Genomic DNA, 12,287 nt, shown 5'->3' on the forward strand with positions numbered 1-12,287 from the left:
TCAATCTTCTAGCAGACGGAGAGACACAGCTAGATACTGCGATATGCCCACAGGGACACTCCTGAGACTGCCAGGAAAATATATAACATCGTGGCAAAAGCCCCTTAATCTGATTACGGGAGCAGTTCTAAATCCACTCATATTTTACCAGAGACGGGCCAGGACAATCAAGTTCCCTCCACCCTCCTATGCTTTTAAATATTAGTAATCGAAGTCAGGATTGTCTGCAGAGCCTGACTGATCAGACCATACCTCAGAAATAGTTACATCACCCTGGACTGCACTGTCCAATATAGTAGCCACTAGCTACATGTGACTACCTAAGTTTAATTCAAATGAAATGAAATTAGAAATTCAACTCCTCAGTTCTCACTAGCCACACGTAAAGTACCACGGGCTAGTGCCCCCCATATCAGAGAGTGCCAAATAGAGCATTTCCATCATCATACAAAGTTCTATGGGACAGTGCCACCCTAGAAGCTTTTGCATTTGACTCTATAACTCATACTGCTGGAACTTTACGGAGAAGGGGGAATCACTAACAAATGGTTCTCAGAATGTGGTCCAATCAACTCTATCAAAACAAACTACTAGGAGTTTTGTTAAAAATGAAGATTCCCAAGCTCCCCAGTCTTAACAAAAATATCCAGGCATTATTAGGTCAAAGAATAAATCTTTAACAAGCTTCCCAAATAATTCTGATGAAAACTAGACTTTGGGAGCTACTATAAGGCAGGGGTGAGGTGGGGGACAGAGCTTACAGCAGGGTAAGCTGACATCATATCAGCTTACACTTTGATATGCACTCTGGGTCTTGTTATAGAGCAGACTGGCCTTCAGCGGGTCTGGGGTGGGGCCTGAGAATCTTCATTCCAACAGGCTCCCTGGTGATGTGAGTGTTGCCTGTAGCAAAGGCTTATCAGTGTGTCTGTTCATCTGTCCAAGGCATAAAGCCTGTCATTCTATCCCCCAAAGATTTCTACATGTCATATACTTGGAATCCTACTGTGGGCTAGGAAGTAACTGGTGTCACCAAAGGCAGACCAGGTAACAACTGCTGAGGCCACTCCTCCCAGAGTGCTCCTGAGAGGACCAGCATGCATATTGCTGAGTAGGGAAGGGAGCTTAACTGGGCTGTTAAATTAAATCCCTTCCTGCTGTTCTGTCCAAGCCACCAAAATCACTTTTATCTTTTATAGTTCAAATCAAATCATCAGTAACCCCACTGGAGGAAATCTTCTCATCTCAACATTCCTTCTGTCGCTCAGTGCAAACAGCTCACTCAAACCTGCCTTCTAGCTATACCAAAGGAAGCAGAGAAGGCCTGTGACCACACTCCGAGGTAACAAGATTGGACTGAACTGAGAGTCAGTAAAAGTGACAACTTCCAAAGCACATAAACACATAGCCAAACAAAAAGGCAAAACAACCTTTATCATTATGCTGTAAACATTAAGAGTTCAACTGTTGAACTGAAGTATCTTATAGACTGACTGGTCAGCTTCTTCTTTCAATGCCCTTCAGTCTCAGACATCATTTTCATTTTCACTCTCTACTTAATAAGAATCCAGGAGCTACCACCCCTTGGTGATATGATTACATTTCACTCATATGGTTAGCCATTATTCCATCTGGATGTTATACTGATTACAATATTTAAGAATCAAATTCACATTTCCAAGGCATACGTAATTAGACACATCAGAAACCATATACTGTTCTCCATACCGCTCTTACTGTCTCCTTTCATTGCTAAAACGCAGCCATCTGGCTCAAGATTACATTGGCAAGAGTTGGTCTAAAAGCTCTGCTTAAATCACTGTAAGAAGTCTATTTTCTAATGCTTCACTTTATTAGATGTTGACAGGAAATAAAAATACCACATCCTTGGTGCAAGTGCTTAACCAGGATATCAACATGAATTTTTTATGGGTTTTACGTCACTGTATTTTTAATTTGAACGCATACGACATTTGAAAAACTCATTAAAATGAAATTCAAAAAATATTTGCACAGAAAACAGTCATGCAATAAATATACCAATTGAACTTACTTCACTCTGCAAATATTCTTGGTATTCTACGTTATATTTCTTTAAAAGGTCCTTTTTCAATTCATCTGTCCTTGGGAATGCAATCTCCTTCAGTTTCTTTTAAAAAATATATATATACATATTGATTAGTGTGATTTTCAGTATAGTCAGCTTTCAGATCATCAGCTGAGAAAGAAAAACAGCTGGTATGTGCATTAGAAATCAAGACACAAGTAACCAAAGATGATCGTGGAAAAATCAATCTTTTCTAGGGCTCCAAAATATAACTTTTCCGTAGAGAAGAGAAAAAATTATCCTCTTTGTAAGACCTTTATCGACTTCACTGGTTAGGTAAGCATCTTGTTCAGTAGGCACCTCATTTTTAGGTAGTGGGTTTGTAACTGCACATTCCATGGTAGGTAAATTTTACGGCATCATAGTTAGAAGGGACCTCAGAGAACACCGTAAGTAGGGATCCCTAGGCTTAACAGACTGTAAAAAAGGAACTCAGGCACTTTTTATAAAAATATAGTTTCCCAGGCCTAACCCAAGACCTACTGAGACAACATGTTTAGAGAAGGGATTGGGATCTGGATCTCAAACAATTTCCCAGTGATCATAATGCAGGAAAATCTGATACAGTCCAGGCACCCACCAGCCCCGCCTTTGTAGAGATGAGGAAACAAAGGCCTAGAGGGATTGAAAGGCTTGTCCAATGTCATACAACTAGCTAATGGCCTCATTAGGACTAAAACTCCTAACTCTAGCCAATCTTTTGTCATCCATCCATCCGTCCATCCATCCATCCATTTATTCAAGCACAAACAGAAAATGTATATGCTTTTGGAGAATACTTTCCCTACAAGTAAAAATAAGAATAACCCTAAATTAGAGTAAAAGAGTCACCTTGGCTTTTCATACAGAATTTTCTGAGTTTACGTGAACAAGAGAATTGAGGGGAAATGCTACTCAAAGGTCTGATAATGAATGACCCTTCAGACAGTGTACAGAAATTTTAAAATGTAGATGACCGTTTGACAAAAATTTGTGTTCTGCTTACAGGTACCCCCAGGCCTGACATAGCTGGTAAGAAAGCTTTTATTCTGTTATGTGGTAAAATATTTTTTGAGAGTAATTTAAAATTTCATACTGTGATTGACTTTGTATACATTGTTTTACCTTCCATCATATAAAATCAATCCAAACTACTTAAGACAAATGGAAAACATTTAAAAATGTTATCTAAAAGGATATATTCTTAGCTAAAGATATTTGGAACTATATATGCAGCAAATGTTGATGGTAAATAAATACATTTCAACAATTCTTTTTCCTTTGGAATATTTCAGGACACTCACTAAACACTTTGTTGTCTCATAGGCTAGTACTATAAGAAGAAAATGACTAGAACTTTGTGGCTGACTTAATAATCAACACTGATATTCAAATAGGTTTTGGGTTCAGAATTGTATGGAATAATCAAAACCAGCCAAAATGACTGTCTCAAATAAGTATGGGGAAATAGACAACCATTCTCTCAATCTCTGGGAGGAATCAAAATAATTCCTTCTTCACGTCTTAATATGATTAAGTATATTCTTGATCTTTCTTTTTTTTTTCTCGTTTCAAGTAGACATTCCACAGTAATGATGATTAAAGGTCTAGGAAGAGATCGAAACATCATAGCTAATGGAATGAATCTTTTGTGCTTAAACTCTTGAGAGGATGAGACAGAGGAGGAGAGGAAGGGGATGAATCAATAATGGATACTTGTGGAACATTTGAACCCCCGGGGGAGAGTCTATCCCACAATACCTTCATAATATCCTGCTTTTCGGGTACTGCACATTGCTGGTAATCTCGATGGTTAGGAAGCTTTTCTACAAACAAACTGCAGAAAAAGAAAACACGTCCTTAGCATTAAATGACAGAAAAAGCTCAATGATGGCTTCTAATTTGAGAATGAGCCTCCTTTTCAAAAAGGACATGGTTAATAACATTATTTAACCTATATTCTTTCCATTTGCCTTTCCATCAAAGGTTGGCCCAAGTATGATTTTGGCATTACAGGGTACTTAACTGTAAGCACTGAGGTTAAGAGAGTTAAAGTTGGGATGCTCCCTGAAGAGACCACATCACTTTGGTTTTTCTCGGGTCTTCGGCACTGTATCCCACTTGAGCATCATTTTACTTATGTGTAGTGCTGGCAACACTGAGGATCACGTGAAAATGTAAGAGTCTGGAAAGATGGATGTAACCCCTTCTCACCATTGAAAGACTCAAAGGGCCACTGATGAATCAGTAGTGCCATGGTGTCTATATTAAAAACTCTTAAATGAAAATTCATAACTGAGAGAAATGTCAGCCAGAATCCTTAATGGATTAGGAGGTGCTAATTAAGAGTTAATTATTTTTCATCACCTTTTGAGGAACAAGGGACAATAAAAATGAAGGGAAATTAGTACAGCAAACCAGATACATTGCTTCCAGGTAAAGTGAATGTATTGTTCCACAAGGGCAGGAAATTCTGTTTTTGTTTTTTCCTTATTGATGTATTCTTCGCCTGTAGAATGGTGTCCCTCTCATAATGAATGTTCAATAAATATTTGTTAAATGAATGAAAAGCTCTTAGAGCAAATACTATTTTTGATCAACTAATATGTTATAACTACTGATGTTCTGTTGTTTACAAATCACACATACACTCATCATCTCATCTATAGAATACAGAGGAAAGGTATTATAACTCTTATCTCTCAAATAAGAAAATTAAAGCCTAAAGAAATTACATAAGGTGTGTCAGTTGCCTAAGGCTTTTGTAAGTAGCGTAAAGTCATAGACATTTAGAGTTGAAGAGACCTCAGAGATTTTCACCCATAAGTCTTTCATTTATGTAGATGAGGAACTGAACTCACAGAGGATAACTGAATTACCTATGGTCATATCGTTAATGACAGGAGAGAATTCAAATATTCTGATTACTCAGTAACTCAGAGAGTGTAGTGGCCCTTTACCACACTTACGTGTGTGTGTGCAAAACCCAGAAGAAGGTGAAAAAAATATTATCATTTAGTAACTTATAGTTCAGAAACTAAAATGGAAAATGTGTGCTATCAATGACAGTTTATAACATCCAATTTCATGGTTATTGCTTAACTTTATAGAAACTTGATTTTTCCCAGGTAGGATGAATGTTGCCAACCATTCTCTAAATTTCCAAGAAGTTAAGTAACTTGAATAAAGTGCAGAGCCCACTTTGCACACCATATTAACTGCCTTTAATTTCGCCCATGGTAGAATCATGGATGCAGTATTTAAAACAGTTGATCTTTTCAGCTTCTCGAATGCTCTCAGGTTAAGTCCCCAACTAAACTAATACAATTAATCAATGTGTGATTTCCAGTTAAAACAAAAATAAGGGGTTCAGCTCAGATGAAATAATTTTTGGTAACAGGAGATCCTCCCAATCAGTAAGCTGGCATATTGGTATAGAAAACCCAAATCCCATTTCTTTTAGTTCAAACTAGGATATCTTACTAACAAATATCTATCTAATGTGAAGTGTGATTTTTTTTTTTTTTTTTTTTTTTTTTTCGGTACACGGGCCTCTCATTGTTGTGGCCTCTCCCGTTGCGGAGCACAGACTCCGGACGCGCAGGCTCAGCGGCCATGGCTCACGGGCCCAGCCGCTCCGCGGCATGTGGGATCTTCCCGGACCGGGGCACGAACCCGTGTCCCCTGCATCGGCAGGCGGACTCTCAACCACTGCGCCACCAGGGAAGCCCAGTGAAGTGTGATATTTTTACATGGCTGTTTTGATGGAGCCACTTTCACTCAATATTTTGGAAGCTCTTTTATACATACAATTCTTACACAGCTAAGTAATTGCCTTAAAAAAAATACTAACTACAATGTGAAACCAACTACTACACTCTGTCCCGGAATCAGTTCCTTCCTAGGATCGTCAATTTATCCCCTAGTCGCAACCCATCAAATTAAATATTTAAAATGTTAATGGCACATTTCAGGTATTGTAGATGGAGCTACAATATGATGTCTGCTTTCATAAAGCTTGCATTCCTGTGAAGGAAGAATGACACAAAACAAGAAATTTTATTTATGAAGAGAGGGAGGGGGCATGCTGGTTACTGCGCTGGCCTGTTGAAAGGTGTATGACATCCCTGAGCTTCGCCCAATCCCTGATCATTCATCCCTAAGCCTCAGAGATGGTGTAAGGCCGCCTTTGAGTACATTACTTGGTAACTTAAAAACCTGGACATCTCTTGCTTTGGGAGATTGTAAATTCAGTCTGAATATGAAAACATGCCGGCATCTAAGCTGTCTCACCAAAATACCATGTAAATATTTTCCCAATTTTCTCATTTTGAAGACCTCCAAAATAAAACACTTACGTTATAAATTTATTATAAAGAACAAAGGCATTTTCCAAGTTTCCTTCTTCCAAATACACGGACGCCATTCTCTCCATTTCTACTCCGGATCTAAAGTAGCGGCGCGGAGTGATATCTTCATTGATGGTGATATTACAACCCAGCTTGCTTAGGGCGCGCACTCGCTCTTCCGGGCTGAGGGAAACATCCCTGTGGTCCGGCATGGCAGCTAACTTTTTCTGCAAAGTCGAATTTGAATCTCTGGTTATAAGAAGAAATGAACATGACTGAAATTATACATGTATTTTCTGTACTAAATACCTGACATCAATACCTAAGGAAAGTTTTTCATAAAAGTTAATGATACGATAAAAATAATTCTTTTTGCTTAAACGTGTGGTCTACACACCAAAAAGATACACATCTCCAGGGTAAACATACACTCTTTTGGACTAAGACCTCTTATAGGTTTCAGCTACAATTATGTGGCACTTCCTGGGTATGCAAATGTTTTAGGTCATTTTAGGTAAAATATCATTGACCCTTATATCCTCACAGAAGCAAACCAAGAGATGGATTCCTACCAGGGTAGGGATCATGTCATTATACTTGAAGGGCCTCCAAGAGATGTCTTGGATTCGAAGTTACTATCTATTCCAAAACACATCTGGTTTTATAAGTAGCTTTCAGGGCCTCCCTGTATCTTTACCAAGTGAATAAAACCCCACCAATAATTCCAGGAAAAACCTTTTCAAGCATATGGCCATTCCCCTCACCCCTTTTTTAACATAAAGACACTCTCAGAGCTTGACATAATAGTAACTACACCATTAATTATTCCCTGACTGAGAAAGTAATAATGATTACTAAAAAAAAGTCTGTGATATTAATATATTTGTATTTTATTAAAAAAAACAACATCTATACACATCTGAAAAAACATGGAACATATACATTCAGGATAATTATTCAATTCTTCAATAAAAAGTCAGTGCTTCTGAAAGGTGAAAAAGCCAAATTTTTTCTGTTAAAGGCCATATAGCAAGTTTCTTAGCCTCAATGGGACATATAGTCTCCATGGCAGCTACTCAGCTCCGCTGGTGTGAAATCAGCCATAACCCCACGTAAACAAATAATCCTGACTGTGTTCCAAAAATATTGTTATTTGACCAAAGGTAAATATTTCAATGACATCATAAAGTTACTGGGAAAAAAAATCTATGGAAATTAGGACATTTTCTAAAGCAGACTTCTAGCCTCCTGTGTGCACAAAAGTAACTCGTCCATTTTTTATTACTATACAGTCTACCCTGAATTATAATTATTTGTATACAAGTTTTTTTTGTTTGTTTGTTTGTTTTTTTCGGTACACAGGCCTCTCACTGTTGTGGCCTCTCCCGTTGCGGAGCACAGGCTCCGGACGCACAGGCTCAGCGGCCATGGCTCACGGGCCCAGCCGCTCCACAGCATGTGGGAGCTTCCCGGACCGGGGCACGAACCCGTGTCCGCTGCATCGGCAGGCGGACTCTCAACCACTGCGCCACCAGGGAAGCCCTGTATACAAGTATTTTTGACTCCTTATGAACTCCATGAGGGAAAGGAATCATTTTACACTCATCTCTGTCCTCTGGAATGTAGTATATTCCCTGCAACACAGATGATAACCAATAAATGTATCAAATAAAGGAGGAAGAGAGACAGGGAGCAACATGACTATAATTAGATTGTCTTTTTATCTGAAGGAAAAAAAATAAGATTTATTTTCCCTTTATGGGAATGGTGCTGCCCTTCCTAAGTTTAAAATTGATTTCAGAGATAAACTGGGAAATAGCCTAAACTCTTCATCAATCTGTAGTGTTTCATTTGCATATGAACTTCTTAGATGTAAATAAATTTTCCAGAGGAAAAAGCCTTTGTGTTCATTTTTACACTGACATGTCCACTAAAATTTTAGTTATTCCTACCTAATGTTCTAGAAACACACAGGCACTCCATAAGGATGACTCCTTCCTCTGCAGAGGTGGAAATGGGTCAGCCTTTATTATCCCACAGTGCCTTGACAATATGGGGTCAGAAAGTGAAAAGTTCCTACAATTTTCTGCTCCTCAAACATACTCTCAAAAGCAACTGAGCATCTGTGAAGGACTTTTTCCTCAAAGAGAGAAAACTAACCTATTTCAGAGCAAGAACCAGGCTCTATTTCTTTATGTTCTGGTGCTAAGCTTTGTGTGTGTAGGGTATTCAGTATACTGCTGCTCCCAGGGCTACAGGGGTAGTGAGTGGGTTTGGGAGGGTCATCAGGAGGAAGGGGAGGGTAATGACAGCTTTCCTTTAGCAAGTCCCAAGGACAAGCTGGCAACATTAAAACTACGTTTCCAAAAGTTGTAAGGCACAAAGTACAAAAACAGGGCCATGGAGATTATACAACGTTCCTATATTCACATTCAGAGACTAATCTGGTACACACAATAAGCTCATGGGATCCCAAGGCCCCTGTTATTTCCTCTCCAGCACGTTATTTCTTCTAAGATGTAGCTCAAGAAGGTGTGTACTATGTTGGCTGTAAGGGCAAAAGATGAAAAGGATGAGAGTTTCAAGTATTCACACATTTACCCAAAGATCCCAAAGCAGCATCTAGGTGTTAAATAGAAAATTATTTCCTTGGTCATTACCACACAAGGTAAGCCTCTAATTTTTATCTGGGAAGAAGCTGAGGCACAAAGAAGTTGAAGTACCTGCTACAATGTCATCTGTGAAATTCTTCTCCCCGGTGTTGTGCTAAAGGACTACACTCCTGGAATCGAACCAGATAAATTAACATTTCACACTTTCATGGAAAAAAAAGCATTATTTTAAATTCTAGCAAAGATGGGTTTATTAATCACTTCCTCAAAGGAGAGGACCACGCAGATGGATGAAAATGGCAAATGCTCAACTTCTTGAATTGTGACTCATTTCACATTCAGTGTGTTTCTGTTCTTCTTTTTGGGTTTTCGGACCACATGTAAAATATTGGTTGGTGCCACCTACCAGGGAATTCACCGTTAACGGCTGATCCATGTTGTCCTGTCTACAAAATGATGGCGTTTATTGTTTCTTCTCAATCACTTCATCTGTTTCAAAGACAAAAAGCAGAGCTAAGGTTATTTCTTGAGAACTCAAGTCTCAAATCCCAAATGCCAGGCTTATTTCTGCCTCAGAAAAAATATGAACAAATTGAAATAACTTATATTATCTGAGACTACTGGAAATCTCTTCCTGAAAATACAAAACTGCAGGTGGTTATAAGGTTTCTTGAAGCAGACTTTTAAAACAGGAAGTGTGAAGAGAATGTTATTGCCTAGTACCCAGTATGAATCTGCTGGGTGTTATCTTACTTAGAATACTATGCAAGGTTATAAAGTGGATTTACTTGCTTCGAAAGGAGAAAGAAGGTCATTGTGATTGAGAGCATGGACTCAGATCTGGAGCCCATCTGAGCTTAAACAAGTCTTACTGGCTGTGGTAGGTAGAATTCTAAGAGAGTGCTGTGATTCCCACCCCTTGGGATCCACAGGTTTATGTAATCCCCTAATCATTTGAGGTTCAATTAATCAGAAGGGAGATTATCCTGAGTGGGAGACCTCTCCTGCTGACCTGGAAGACTCAGCCATCCTGAGTTCCACAGCAGTAGGGAGATGAATTCTGCCAAGAATGACGTGCTCTTGGAAGAGGACTCCAAGCCTCAGATCAGATCCTTACCCTGGTCGACGCCTCCATTGCTGCCTTGTGAGACCCTGAGCAGCGGACCTAGTTGTGCTATGCCTAGACTCCGGACCCACAAAACTGTGAGATAACAAGTGTATGTTGTCTTAACACATGAAGCTTGGGGTGATTTGCAGTGCAGCAATAGAAAATGAATACTCTAGCTGGGTGACTGCAGGTAAATATCTAGCCTTTCTGTGCACCTGAATAAAGGGGGAAAATAAGAGTACCTATGTCATGTCGTTGTGGTAAGGATTAAATGACTTAGCATATAAAGTGCTTAGAACAGTTCCCGGCACATAGTCAATATCATATCAATGTCCGCTATTACTAGAATCTTGATTTTGCAGTTGAGGAAACTGAGGCTCAGGGATGTTAAGTGAATGTACCCAAGTTCAAATAATCACTCGATAAATGTTAGTCTCCTTCCTTTGTATGCTAGTTTAAGGTCGAGCTCTGCATGATCACTTCCCACTTCTAAATTTATGTCGGCTTTTATATTCCACTAATCACTTATGCGACGCTGAACACATTTTCTCCTCAGTTCCTCATTCATGAAATGAGGGGGTTAAGCTACACTCTTTCAAGTTACAACATTCTGTGATTCTCGAAAACTCCAGAAGTAGATTATTCAATCCTTCCGTGCTATTTTCTGACCTGAATCCATGGCTGGAAAATCCTTCCAAGGAAAGTCACTTAGTGTGTTCTGATCTTTCCCCTTCATCCTCTCCAGTGATCCCTGGAGTACACATCAAGCTGTCAGCCTGCAGGTTGCAGAAATGCCCAAGAAAGAAGGACCTACAGAGAGCCCTAGTCACAGCGTAGTTTTAAAATCCAAATTAATCCTGGGACCACTGAATGCAGGCAATCCCTTTGGGGGAATTACCACTTCTTTGGTGAGAATAAAACGGAAAAAAAAAAAGACGTTAAAAGAGTTAAGGAGACAGAACAAAGAGGCTTATGGAGAATTTGAGGCTGGGTGGGGAGAGAATAGGACAAGGAAATACTAGTTACTCATTGATTAGGGTCTCCTAAAAGCCAAGAATGAATTCTTTTAGGGGTTACTCAGATCCTTAAACAGAGCACAAATAATTAAAAAAGTTGGAAACATTAGCACAGCACTTCTAAAATCATATAACCCGGAGACTTGTTTAAAATGCAGATTCCTGGAACTCAAAAGGATTCTGGATCCCCTAGTTTTAAGCCCACCAATAGCATTGTTAGGATGTGGTGCAGGTGATTTTGATACATGAGACTTCCAAACAACGCTTTGAAAGACACTGCATCTGAGAATGTATCAAGCAGGATTCTTAGTTGCAAGCAAAGGCACCGACTCTTGAATCCACAGAATGATAATGGAAAGGTCACAAATTACCAAGAAGGCCAGAGAAATTGGGCCTGGAGGCTACATACCCAGCAACCTGACCCCAAATCACACAGCAGCACTGGTCTGCTGCCTGTCACTGATGGGCGGGGGAGCCAGCGGCTTCCATCACCGACACCAGATGCTGTCTGGGAAACCACCTGTGGAGGTGCCACATATTTTTTCATGTCACTAGTTTCTATTTCAAAATATGAGATGGAGGTGCCTGACTGGCAGAACCTAGGTCACACGCCTGCAGCCAGGCTGCAAAGGTGGTTAAAAATGCAAATATCTAGCACTTCACACTTCCATAGGAGGCAAAGTGGGATGTGCCAGGTGAGAAAAGGTAGATTCAGGGCTGGGCGGCCAAAAACAATGGTAAGTATACAGAAAAATCAAACTTTTCCACAATGAGCTTCTAGACGTATAAAATGCTTAATTCAATATATCTTGAACACCAGAATTTATTAAATTCCTATAGATGAAAACCAATAGTTAAATCTCTCTTTAACTCTATTAACTCCCACACACAAATGTATCTATAATTCAGGAACAGAAACCAACTCCCCTCAAATCTAATAAGAAAGAAGTTTATACACTGGTCAGTCAACTGCTTCTTTTTGGACCATTAACTACTCAGTGGCCGTGGTCCTGCCTTAATTCCTTTATTTTTCAATCTGCAGTCCTAGCACTTATCCCCTGCAATATAAACAATTACCAATGTCAGCATAAACAGGTTATGTTCTCAAGACCAGTA

The 12,287-nt window shown here is 39.4% G+C and overlaps 1 protein-coding gene across 1 annotated transcript in view; it reads right to left on the reverse strand.

Annotated features, from left to right (window-relative positions):
- Positions 1–12,287, reverse strand: part of STAMBPL1 (STAM binding protein like 1) — a 42,721-nt gene that overhangs the window by 12,246 nt on the left and 18,188 nt on the right. Inside the window, exons 2-5 of the mRNA XM_065894219.1 lie at positions 9,454–9,536; positions 6,445–6,662; positions 3,848–3,923; positions 2,054–2,149 (exon numbers count right to left, since the gene is read on the reverse strand). Coding sequence (XP_065750291.1) covers positions 2,054–2,149; positions 3,848–3,923; positions 6,445–6,662; positions 9,454–9,483 — 420 coding nt within the window. The 5' untranslated portion in view covers positions 9,484–9,536. The remainder of the gene's footprint in view (positions 1–2,053; positions 2,150–3,847; positions 3,924–6,444; positions 6,663–9,453; positions 9,537–12,287) is intronic.

Source organism: Phocoena phocoena, chromosome 16 (genome assembly GCF_963924675.1).
Source record: "Phocoena phocoena chromosome 16, mPhoPho1.1, whole genome shotgun sequence".
Classification (NCBI taxonomy): Eukaryota; Metazoa; Chordata; class Mammalia; order Artiodactyla; family Phocoenidae; genus Phocoena; species Phocoena phocoena.